Source organism: Phyllostomus discolor, chromosome 3 (assembly GCF_004126475.2).
Source record: "Phyllostomus discolor isolate MPI-MPIP mPhyDis1 chromosome 3, mPhyDis1.pri.v3, whole genome shotgun sequence".
In the NCBI taxonomy this organism is placed as follows: Eukaryota; Metazoa; Chordata; class Mammalia; order Chiroptera; family Phyllostomidae; genus Phyllostomus; species Phyllostomus discolor.
The window spans coordinates 60,537,930-60,550,960 of record NC_040905.2 but is presented as its reverse complement, the minus strand read 5'-3'; the positions used below and the strand labels follow the sequence as shown (position 1 = coordinate 60,550,960).

At 36.0% G+C, this 13,031-nt stretch overlaps 1 protein-coding gene across 5 annotated transcripts in view; it reads left to right on the top strand.

Annotated features, from left to right (window-relative positions):
• The window catches only part of FAM172A (family with sequence similarity 172 member A), a 410,616-nt gene that overhangs the window by 265,318 nt on the left and 132,267 nt on the right, over positions 1-13,031 (top strand). The window contains exon 11 of one of the 5 annotated variants that reach the window (XM_036020536.1): positions 4,887-4,910. The exons of the other annotated variants lie outside the window; for them this stretch is intronic. Within the exon in view, the coding sequence (XP_035876429.1) occupies positions 4,887-4,894 (8 nt within the window). The 3' untranslated portion in view covers positions 4,895-4,910. Of the gene's footprint in view, positions 1-4,886; positions 4,911-13,031 lie in introns of those variants that run through there. 5 annotated transcript variants of the gene reach the window in all.

Genomic DNA, 13,031 nt, shown 5'->3' with positions numbered 1-13,031 from the left:
CAATTGAGTGGACCAGAAGGAAGAAAAAAACATACAATCAGAAAAGAATGAAGAAACAAGAATTCAAAAAAATGAGGAGAGGCTTAGGAACCTCCAGGACATCTTGAAACGTTCCAACATCCAAATTATAGGGGTACCAGAAGGGGAAGAGGAAGAGCGACAAGTGGAAAAGTTATTTGAACAAATAGTAAAGGAGAACTTTCCCAATCTGGCAAGGGAAATAGACTTCCAGGAAGTCCAGGAAGCTCAGAGAGTCCTAAAGAGGTTGGATCCAAGAAGGAACATGCCAAGGCACATCATAATTACATTAGCCAAGGTAAAAATGAAGGAGAGAATCCTAGAAGCAGCAAGAGATAAGGGGACAGTAACCTACGAAGGAGTTCCCATCAGAATGTCAGCTGATTTCTCAAAAGAGACCTTACAGGCAAGAAGGGGCTGGAAAGAAGGATTCCAAGCCATGAAAGGCAAGGACCTACATCCCAGATTGCTCTATCCAGCTAAGCTTTCATTTAGAATGGAAGGGCAGATAAAGTGCTTCTCAGAGAAGGTCAAGTTAAAGGAGTTCATCATCACCAAGCCCTTATTTTATGAAATGTTAAAGGGACTTATCTAAGAAAAAGAAGATAAAAAGTATGAACAGTAAAAAAAGACATCAAACTCACAGTTAGTAACAACCACACCTAAAACAAAAACAAACTAAGCAAACAACTAGAACAGGAACAGAACCACAGAAATGGAGATCACATGGAGGGTTAGCAACAGGGGAGTGCGAGGAGGAGAAAGCCGGGAAAGGTATAGAGAATAAGTAGCATAGACAATAGGTAGAAAATAGACAGGGGAGGGCAAGAATAGTATGGGAAATGTAGAAGTTAAAGAACTTATGACACATGGACATGAACTGAAGGGGGGAATGTGGGTGGGAGGGGGTGGGCAGGGTAGAGGGGAGTGAAAGGGAAAATGGGACAATTGTAATAGCATAATCAATAAAATATATTAAATAATAAAAAATAAATAAAAGAAAAGGAGGAGACAATGGTAAGTTCCAATAAAAAGTAAGTAACTGAAATAATGCAAATATTATCACCAGAAGAATAGGGGGACAGGAAAGGCAAATCAATTATGGAGAAAAAACAATGAAATTGTTTTATGACCTACTTCATTGAAGTGATAGCCAGTTCTGGTGATGGCAGGAAATTCAAATGTAAATAACCGAAGGTTATTAAAGTACCTTTGAAATACCTGAATTTCTCTAATGATAATCCAGTTTTCTGTAATTTAAAATGTTAATGTTTTGAGGATTTCAACCTGTGTACTGACCATAAGTTAATAATGGATATCCAGACTAGACATTTAATTTAGTGAAGTCTTTCTTCCAGCTTTAAAAATTATAAAGTTGCTGTTTTGTAGTAATATGCTTTTTGCTTTTGACTAGAAGTTTCATGGTCATAGCAGTAAAATAACCTATAAAAATACATACTCATTTAATACTGTATTTCCCATTATTACTAAATAAAACAAAAATAGATCTGATGCTCGTAACTTTATGAATGTTATTTATCTATGAATATGTATTTTTACGACATACACAATAACATTTTAAAATGTACTTAAAATATCGCTGATAATTATTTTCAGTACAGCCATATATTTTTACTTTTTTTTTTAAAGCAAATGTAGTATCTGACAGTGCCACACTTGGGAGTGTGCAGTGTCGCACCTTACACTTAAAATGAAGTCAGACTTTTCAGTGATAACATGTAGTACAAGGTGGAATTCTGTGGGATCTTGAGGATGTGTCAGGTGCCTGGTTCTCCCATTTCTTCCTGTTGATAGTGTTTCCTTTGGTAACATCAGCCAGCCAAAACAGTTATTCAGAGAATTACATAATAATATCTGGTTTGTAGCATAGCCCATGTTGTGATTGTATGTTTGTTGTGAAATAGCAAGAGCAAATATCTGCCTTACTTATCTGTAGAAATGTTATGAAGATTTTTTTTTATGTCTGAAGGGTTATTTTGAGTTTCTCAGAAGGGAGGCACTATAAAAATATGCTACTATATATTTTCATTAGTTATTTTAGAATTAAAGACTATAATTTCTTTCAAGACTTTTATTGATAATTTAATCCAATAGAAGTGGAAAGTCATTGCTAAAAATATTCTCCCTTCCATTTATGTCTAATTTTATTTTTAAACAACAAATATTCATGTTGTCCTGTGTTTTCTGTGACATTGATAGGGTCACAAAATACTCAGAAACCAGAGTCATAGGAAGGTAGAAAATAGAGTGAAGAAATCAAAAGAAATACTAACAGTGAAAAGAAAAATATTTAGTAGGACAAAGAAATCTGGACACAGTAAAGCTAAAAGAGACATTAGGGTAGCAATAACGATGAAATTAGAAATGATCGTGTGTAGTATTCCATTCCCCCAAAATAGGTAATATACTTTTTGGCTGTGTATGAGGAGGCATTCCCCAGGGTGAATGAAGCGAAAGCAAAACATGAATGTTTGAAAACAGACAAGGTTGCAGAATATTGATATCTTCTGACTTCTTATAAGTCGTGACTCAGCTTGCTTTGGCTAGAGCATGACTGACAGGCTGCACTTTGCCGGGCTGGTTCTAAGGGCAGCTGCTAAGGCTCCTGTACTTTCAGTCCCCTCCCACTTTGCTCCTTACATACCTCTCTGGGTATGTACATTCAGTCTGCATACATTCACTCAGCGAGTATTTACTGTGGACCAGAAGCTGCTCCAGGGGCAAGGGACATAGCAGTGAGTTACAATACATAAAGGTCCCACACAGAGCTTACATTCTAATAGCAGAGACAGTCATTAAACAAGAGAAATAAGATAGTATATAGCATGGTAGTATATAGTAGATAGTGTATAGCATGGTAATTGGTAAGAGAAACATAAAGCAGGAAGAGAGAATATGAAGTATATGTTTGTGGAAGATTTGAATTTTTAGGGAGGTGACCAGGGAAAACCTCCGTGAGAAGATGACCTTTGTAGGACATGCTTTCTAGTCCTGATCTTCTGCCACCTCCCACAGATGAAAACAACATTTGCCTATCTGACTTGAGGGATCCCTCTCCTGTACTTCATGGTTTCTGTTCAGCTCTGAAATCAATGCTCTTATTCCCTTCCAGCAGTCTCTTTTTCTGGATCCTTGGAAAGCTGACCAACATGTCAGACCAACTTTACCAGTCCTCTAAGGTTTATGGTAACCATAAATCATAGTTACCAGGAAGTTGTTAAGGTTATTCTTATCCCCTTTTCTTTAAGCAACACATATGGAACAGTGTGACATCTGTACAGCACTTTTGGGTTCACAGCCTATGTCCAAGGGTGAATGGATGGAGCCCCTCGTGGCCGACCTGAAGGGCAAGGGAATCAACATTTTGATACACCTGTGATCACCAAGCACACAGGATGGAAAGCCCTGCCTCACAGCTTCAGTTTTTCACCCACCTTTACTTGAACCTAGATTCACTAAAACCATGTGGTGTATGTTTCTGGTGCCTACCATCATATTCCCTTGCAGAACTTGTGTTATTCTCATTTTTCCTCGCCCTTGTCATGGCCTTAGACAGGCTTTTCTGTATTATCTGAGCTTACCTAGAACACTCGGAGTACATCTGGGCACCTTAAAATTAGAACAATAACAGGATCCATGTTTAAAAAGAAAAAGGTGGTGAAGAGCCTTAGTAAGATCTCTTAAGAGTTAAAAGTTAAATGTGAAAACTTACTATATTTAGATGATTCTGCCTTGGTTCTGAATATCAGAGGGGGTGCTGCTGATGACATTTTCCTAAACTGTCAAGCCTCATTTCCCCACCAGAAAAGAAAGTGGAAAATTAATAATTTCTAGGTGAATTTGAATTGTGGAAAACCTGCTAATGTAACCCTAAATTAGTCCAGATTGACTGTTTACATTGACTAAACTTACTGAATATTTGGTAAATGTTCATTTCACTTTATTGCAGAAAATATGTCTTGAAAATGACACTAAGAAGTTATATCTCTTCTTTGTTAGTGAATAATCACTTCTAAAGATAGCAATGAAAAATCAGCAGTAATTGCTTCTAGAATGTGGTGTCATTTCAGAATGTGTAGACAAGTTGAGTTGTCTAATATGTTTTTAGAGCTCAAATTAATTAGGTAATTGAAAAATTTATACTTTGCCTTGTAAACAGACCTTAAAATTCAAGGTCTATTAGCATATATGATACTGTACTACTTTTTGACTACATGTACTGCAGACAAGAATTGCTGCATCCTGTTTTCATTCAAAAGCTATATATTGTAATCCTTGAAATGGTGCTTCCATTAACTAAATAGTACTTCTCAGGCAGTTTTGTTCTTTACTGGAGAATTGGCCTTGTAGCTGTTTATTTATCTGTTAGCTTCCCTATTCATTGTTCTATGCTACCTAATAATTATTAGTTGATTTAAGGAATAAGTATTCTAAAAGTTGACCACCATAAATTTTTGTGTTTTCAGTGAATCTTTCATTACAATTAATTGGAATCAGGAATTCTTGGGAAAAAACCCATTAAAGAATTATTTTAAATAACCTATTTAAATACAGGAGTTGGCAAAAGTAGGTTTATAGCTGTGCGTATGCAAAACAGAGTTCATTCTTGTATTATTATTTGTTGTATTATTTTCCACAGGAACACCTGTAAACTTACTTTTGCCCACCCCTGTACATGACATTTTGGTAGATCACCAATATTTGCCCTGATTATATATACTTAATCAGGTCCAATGTTATCCTGTGATTTTGACTCTCAGTTTTCCAGTAATCACAGTGAATAAAAGCAGTCTCACACCAGAAATTTTACTTTAAAAATTTAAAAATAGCCACTATGTTTTTTACAGCTTTCTGAACCGATTTGTGAAAATCCTCTTAAGAATTTGGCAGTAAAGGTGGCAATCTCCTTTTACTGAGCTAGCTCTTCCCTTTAAAGATAAAAAATTGTAAGACTAATTATTTTTGTAATGCTTTTGGATAAATAATGAAATAATATGAATTTGTATTTGTACTTGAAAAGTATGTTATGAGCTAATTTGGAAGAGGTGTTACTTTTACTGTCCCCATAGCAGTGCTGCGTGGATTTCATGCTGTGTCCTAACTGTTGGAAAGGTCAGTCAGAGGTCACTGGTACCTTCATCCTTTTTACCATAAGTACTGATCTTCTTTCCCATGACTCTCTGCACGTCGCTTGTCCTTTATTTCTCCTTCCCTGTTCAAGTTCTGTCTGAGTCACTGCTCTTCATGACTCTCTCTGTGTCTGTATCTCTCTCTCTCTCTCTCTCTCTCACACACACACACACACCCCTGGTTTAGTCTCTGTGTATGACTCATGGTTTTTGTCTTCTGTGTCTTCCTGACTTCAGTCTCCCCACTTAAGGATTCCTCATCCTATATTCTCTGGAATCATATCTCCCCCAGCACACAGTCTCTGCCTGCGCCTGCCTGACCTGTGTGGTTTGCCTGGGTCCGCTGACCTTTACATCTCTTTGACTGTGTGACAGCCACAGAGTCTCTGCTCTTGCCACACGTTCCCTGTCTGCTCCCACCTGCACTCTCCCTGCCAGCTCTGTCTGTCATTGACAGACATCAAGTCACCAGCAATAAATCTATCTGCTGGCAAAAATACCCCAAAACATACCTCTTCAGAGAAATTAATTGCATTGTTTCTAGAAATGATTCAGAACATCTAAAATAAATACTTTGGTACGAAGTGAAAATTAAAAATGAACATTGGGCACCATACATAGGCCAAATATATTCTATTTATACAATCCCAAGATGTTCCAAGTTGATAATCAGCACTTTAAAAGCAGGGGTGTATTTTAAAAAATTTTTTGTTTCATCATATTCTCAAAATACAGTTTTACTTTAAAGGAAAGTAGTTCTAATTAATGATAAATTTTAAGAGATAACTTGTTTAATCAGTGACTTCAGTTTTTAGTTATTAAAATTGACTGAACTGTTATATCATGTCCAGGTAGTCTTTGAGAGTTGGTGCTAGTATTTCTGCCCATATTGCCTATTAATATCCCCTTCAGCCATACATTTCTCTCCCCAAGTATTCAGTGTGTTACACCAATAAATGAAGAAACCATACACCAGCTGGTTTGAATAATCTCATGGCACAAACCTTGACAGAATTCAATTATATTACATGGTTTCATAATTTCTAAAATACTATAGAAGTTACTTGTTGAAAATTTGGACAAAGACACATGAACATCATTTTAAGCTTTGCGTAGCAATGATTTCTATAAATGAGACTTTTGCAAAAAACCTTAAATTAAATTTTTTAATAAACTTCAAAAATCAATATTGGCTTAGAGATTCTTTTATTTTTAGCTAGTATTTCAGATGTTTTTCTTTAAAAGGCAACATGGGTTTTTTGGATTTTTACTTTTATTTTCTTTTGTTAAATTGCATTTAAAGAAATTTAGAGTCTTCTTTCCACTTTTAATTTATGTGGAAAAGTAGCCATACCTTTCCTGCTTAGTTCCCCTAAGGGAATGTGATTAAATTTAAAATAAGACATTGTTAACTTTTAGGCCACAAATACAAGTGATCAAACATAAGCAATATGTGGGAAGCTATTTATGGAACTGGGTGATATGCAGCTTGACCTTTACAGTGAAAAGTATGGTCTTCCATAACCAACACAGCTGATATTTCTGTAGCATTTCCCTTATGAAGGAATAATCCCTCAGTATTGTCTGGTTTTGCTTTTCTTTAGAAACAATCTCAAGCATATAAAATCAACATAGGCAGTGAAGCCTAATTTTAGAAAATCAAATTTTAATTACTTTTACCAATTAATTAAATGAGTTCATTCCCCCTAAAATTAGAGCCTAATTCCATGCCTTACCCAAAACCTGAGTTATCCTTGGTTCTCTTGAGGAAAGAAACTAACTGTAAATATTTATTACTTAATTCCAGAAAGATTTATTGAGCACGTAATATATACTAGGCACTGGTCTAGAGGTATAAAGATTGCTAGACATGACTCTTACCACTTCAAGGAGCTCGTGGATTCCTAGAAAAAAGTTTTCTGTTTATTGCAAAGCTTATCTTTGTTCCTAATTAGAGGATGATCATTGAAATAGGTAGAGTGGTAAGGAAGGGTAAGGCCCTACAAACTTTCTCAGGACCCAAGAATAACTCTTAGTTCACTGACACACTCCTCTATTAAATGGTACCTCATTGTGCTCTAAGATTTAGTGCCTTTTCTGACAGTATCCACTTTCTTCCATATTGTTATGAAATCCTGACATTTTACTTTAAATATATGTTCCAAATGAATATGTTACTTTTCATTTGAAACTCTTTAAGGTAGTAAGTCAGCATTTATGAAGAAGAGCTTTAGATTTATCATGACTATGGGAAATTTGTATTCTACCAAATATGTGGAGAATTAATTCTATAAAATGGCCAGATGAACATCTATAATCATACTGTCTATAAAATGTAGATAACACTAGAACCATCTCATTGATTTATGGTCAGAATTAAGTGAAATAATCTCTGTAGGACTATTAAAATAGTACCTGCATAAAATTAGAACTCAAAATACAGGTGGTCCTAGCTTTGCATGGTTCCAATATACACACATTTCTGTCATCATAATAGTTTCTTAAATAACACCAACTCCCCACCCCCCCCAAAAAGTTCAAATTTCAGTTACGACAATATAAGTGAATGATTGCATTAACCATAAATTCCTATCTAAATAACAGATACTCATTATGATCAGTGGTCAGTTAGACCACTTCTTTGAAAATCTGTCACTGACTTATCACTGTATATCTGATGTTCAGTTCATACATAGGTAGCACTGTCTTCCGTTTTACAAAAATGCATAATCAAAAGAGAGGCTTGGCCAACAAAGATAAAAATGCAGGAAAGAAATTAAATACTGGAATTGAAATTGGAAAGTGTTTGTGACGAAAAAGATGAAGGTGCCCCTAAGGAAGTGACATTAGAGAAACAAAACTTTACATCAGGTGAACTCTTGAGATGTCTCATGACATTGGAAGTGCAAAGGACAAAGTGTTGGAAACTGATCCAGACTTAGGAGTATGCCAATTTGCCAAGGCATAGGAAAGATATACTTGAATCATATAATAAGTTATATGACAGTAAGGCAAGCACTGTTCAAACTACTCTGAATAAGCTTTCACAAAGAAATAAAGAATCTTAATTTGAACAGACTGACAGTGACCAGAGTGGGGGGTAACAGGGGAAAGAAAGAGGAGGGTCAGGTCACAGAACATGTATAAAGGACCCATGGGCAAGGACAACGAGGAAGGGGGGATTGAATGTGGGAGGTGGGAATAGGTAGGGCAGGGGAGAGGGATGGGGGAAAAATGGAGACAACAGTAAGTGAACAACAATAAAAAAAGAAATAAAGTATCTTAATTCTCAATGTTTCTAAGTTTTAAATTATAGTGTGCTATATACAGTTATTTTACTCTTTTTTAAATTTCTATTCATTTTTAGCTGACAGTAACAGGATTTTTAATATTCTGACAAAAAAGATTAAAGATCATGAAACAACTATAGCTTTTTCCATTGATTACTATTATTACTTTAGATGGTTTCAGCCTGTAGAGTCATTTTTATAGTCCCATGCTACCATGCAAAACAATTGCACTGTAGTTATTCTATCCAGTCAGTTGAGTATTATACATAGTTTTAAAGAAATTGTTTGTTACTTTTAAGTCCTGATTCTAATCATGTCGCATTATACAGTGACTCTCAGAGCCTCCCATAATATCTTCTACAGAAGTACAGTATTAAACTTCTCAATTTTTCTATTCTTTGGTGTCCTACCTTATTTCTTCATTCTCCAGAACCAACTTAAATTCAGTGCTCACTCTTTCCCTTTCTTCTCCCTGCTGTTGTCCTGTTCTTCCCTACTCTCCTTGGATGCCTGTCAGTCCTTTAACATGCCTTCCTTTCAATGATGCCTGCCCTAGAATGTATCCTTGTGAGAAATTTCTTTGAAGGTATTGGCTTCTTCCTTATTCCCATTTCTGTCACTTTAAAAGACACATGTCCTTCTTGAATTTAAATTATTACAAGAAATTCTATGTAAGCGTAATGTCAAATTCTAGCTGGAAGTTGACCAAGTTAACACTCTCCAGTGATACCACAATAGGCAACAAAATAAAAATTAAAAATTAATACTATACATTTTCACTATATGCCTTTTTGTATTTCTTGAACCATGTGAATTTATAGTCAAATATCCAGAAACAGTGAGTAAAATTTATATTAAATAAATAATAACTCAAATCTTGCTTTCAGTTTTCCATTCACAACTGGTTTGATATAATGGCTTCCTACAGTTCTGGGGTTTTCAGAAGATGAAAACTTCATTGGCCTGATAAAGAGCATGTTACTGGAGCCGCCGTGGATTCTAGACAAGTCAGTGTAGACTTAGGCACAAGTGTTGCTCAAGAGTGGCTGATCACCTACTTGGGTGTCTTTAAGACCTAGGAATCATTGTGATGTGACTTTGAAAGAGAAGTCAGTTTTATAAGCTGACTTGTTTCCTCATTTTCTAAAGCTATGCGCTTTGACAGGCTTAAAATGCTAAAAGGAGTTTTTTTAAATCTACATATTTAGATAAAGTTACTGTACTGGAACTTGTAATTTTAAGTCTGATACTGCCTTTTGAATTTTCCATGATCATTACTGCTTTTCATGTTACTGAATATGTGTTCATTTTTAACAAAAAAGATATTAGTGTCTGTTTTGCTTGCTTCAGTTCATGGTTTCTTAAAGAGATTCCTGGGAAATCTACAGAGGCCCAAAATCAATTAATTGGAATCTAGTTAACAAAAATTAATTCTTATAGCACTGAGTTATCTCCTGTAAACAGACATTCTAGTGTACTTCTCATTTACCTCTGAATCCACACTGTGTCCTTAATTACTGCTTTCATTGGGCATAAGCTTTCACTTCTGTTAAGTGTATTTTACTGTGTGGTATAATGGAAACTTTTTCATGTTAAACAGGTTGTATATCTCCTGCCCTATGGTGTAAGCAGAGTACAAATTTGAATGTAGAAGAGGTGAATGCACACTGACTAATCAGTGCCAAAAACATCCTTAAAGCTTTTCTTCTGTAACAAGTGCAAACTTAGCTTAAGAGTTTGTTTAAGTCCTGTTTGGAATAACAAGAACCTTTAAACTCTATTCATCTGTGACTATGACTATACCTGACTTATCACCTGACTTCAACTCAACCCCACTCAGCTCAACTGCTCTTCCTGCCTTATACAGATGGTTAAAATTCTTTAAGGCTTCTGGTGAAGACTGTAGGGGTTTTATACTTAACATTATTTCATAGCACCAGAAGTTCATAGTTCATGAATATCACAGACCTACAAAATAAAATGGAAGGATTTTCCTTTATATACTCTATATCTCTTTGTAGTCTGACAGTGTAGTTATGTCATATTTGGGTGGTGAGCTTTTATTTTAAAGCAGCAATCATATCACAGCAGAGTAATTTTATAAAATGACAAAAAGAATAACAACAAAAAGTATTTTGAAAAGTCCTTTGTGGTCTTAATCTGAAATTAAGACAATGAAGGAAATTCTCCATGGGCAGACATGACTACATTCTAGTTTTTCTCTATATTTTTTAAGAGGAAAAGCATCTCATATTACCGTCATTTCGTCCTTGTTCTTGTCCTCGGTGATCACCTGTGCAGAACAGTGCTGTCATTATTTATCTTGTGATTTATCCCATAGAGTATGAAATGATTCTATTTAGTGACTAAACTGATTTGATTAACTCTTTTTCTATGGTATTACAACTTTAATATTCTTATTGTATGTACGTTACCATCAGGTATCAGTTTTTCTTAGCTGCATAACATCTTCGATGTCTCACTTTGTCTTACACAGTTTTCTACTTAAAAATACATACAAATGATTGATAGTCTAATTATGTCACTGTGTTTTGAGGTAGTTTCAGTAAACTAAATTGTTGTAATATGTGGTGTTTATGCTCTCACTGAGAGGTAGTAAGTGCCTTTTCTTACTTTATACTCAGCTGCCACAGTTTTACGGAATTGCTGACTTGGCTTCTTAGACTTAGAGAGGGACTCCCAAGTGCCTGGTCTCTGGGTCTGGTCTCCTGCCTTTGCCTTTTGTTAAGATACACACCTGCCTTTTGAGTGACAGTGCCTCTATGCCCTGATGCCTGGTCAGTACTGAGATACTAGGACCTCTGCAGTGTGGGGAAAACTGTCATATTAGCATCCTCTACTCTGCCTTGCCCTCTCTGTCTTTTACGCCATTCTTAGATCTGGTCTGCTCCATTGAGTTAATCACATTTAAAAAGTTAGGCTCTTTTATTGTTGCTGTTGTATGTGTATTTTGTTTTGTTGTGTTTGGAGACTACTAGGGAAATGAAACTTCTCATATATTCTTACACAAAGCCCAGTTCTCTGTCTGGAGTGTGAGCAGCTCTGGGAGAGATGGATTTGGGAAAATGAGGAAGCAAGTGTTACCTTCTAAGCCAACGAGATAATTGATCAGCATGATGGAGTAAGTCAAAGCCAGATCTCCCTCACATCCAGGTGTTTTATGCACTTACTGTGCTAAGAGCATGGAGGATAGACTGTGCATTAGCACAGTTTTGGGCACATAAGTACAAAATAAATTATATATTTACTGTGCATTTGGGAAGTTCCATATCTCCTAGTTAGAGAGGACAGTAACATTTATTGTCAACCTGGAATATTTGGCCTCCACTATTTCCTGCTTCTTAACCATTAGTGGACCTTGGCAGTTGGTCTTGCCATCTCAGAATAAAGAATACTTAGGGAGAGCCTAATAATACATATCCTGATACTCTGTGTAATTCTGCTTACAGCTTCTCTTAATTCCAGGATCCTAATAATAGAAAACTGTTAACTTCTCTATGTGCAAGTGTAGTCATCCTACTCTCCTGACAGTTTCTTTACTCCCCATTTAGATTACAAATACACAGGGCCTAGGACCATGTGTGTCTTATCCTTACTTCATAATTCCCTATGGATAAGACAGGCTGGCTTCTTACATTGTAATCTAATCACTTACTTAGAGGCCTCTGTATTGTCGAAGGTGATGGATTGGCCTTTCAAGCGCCCCAGCCCATACATGCCGGTTGTCTTGCGCATCCCCATCACCTGCTTTCCTCTGAACTCTATTTCTGTTCCAACCAAATGTGCTCCTGCTTTTTTTCTCAGATCACCCCACTCCCACAGCCCATTAAATATACTTTTAAGGAGATGTCAAGACTTCCCTTAAGAATATGGGCTTTTGTTGGTGACAGCACATATGCGAGAGCCAGGAGATCAGCCCCTCGGCAGATGAGGTCTGACTGAGTACAGAGAAAACCTGCATAGAGAGCACCCAAGTCAGCTGTAAAACACTTCAAGCTGATATAATCTTACTATTTTAATTAGTAAGTGTTTTAGCTACTGTGTTTCAACTCAGTTAATATAATAAGCTTTCCTCAAATTCAGTTGAAATTTTCTTCAATTTACTAAGATTTTTAGTCACCTAATGAATCCTTTCTCTGTGGTTCTTTTTTGCAAATGGGCTGATTTCAGTATGTGGGCCTTAATTTATATAATTGCTCTCATATTTCTCTTTGTGAGCCATGTTTTATTTTGTTTATTCTGGTTGCTTTGTAAGTTTGAAAAAAATAGCATGTAGGTAGATCTGGAAAGAATAGACATCAGCAAAATTATTCTTAAGCAAAATTTTGTATATTGAAACTTATCTCAAAGCAAGATGGAAGTCTTTTCACTATTAATGCTACAGAGGTCCACTTATTTAACATTAAATAAATATTTATTGGCTTCCCACCTTATGCCAGGCCTAGTTTCAGGTGCCCAGGATCTGCTTTGCACCAGTGCACACTCTGGCTGTGGTTGCAGTGGAGGTGCAGACAGAAAACGAATTATCAGATACACCACCTGTAGACATAGC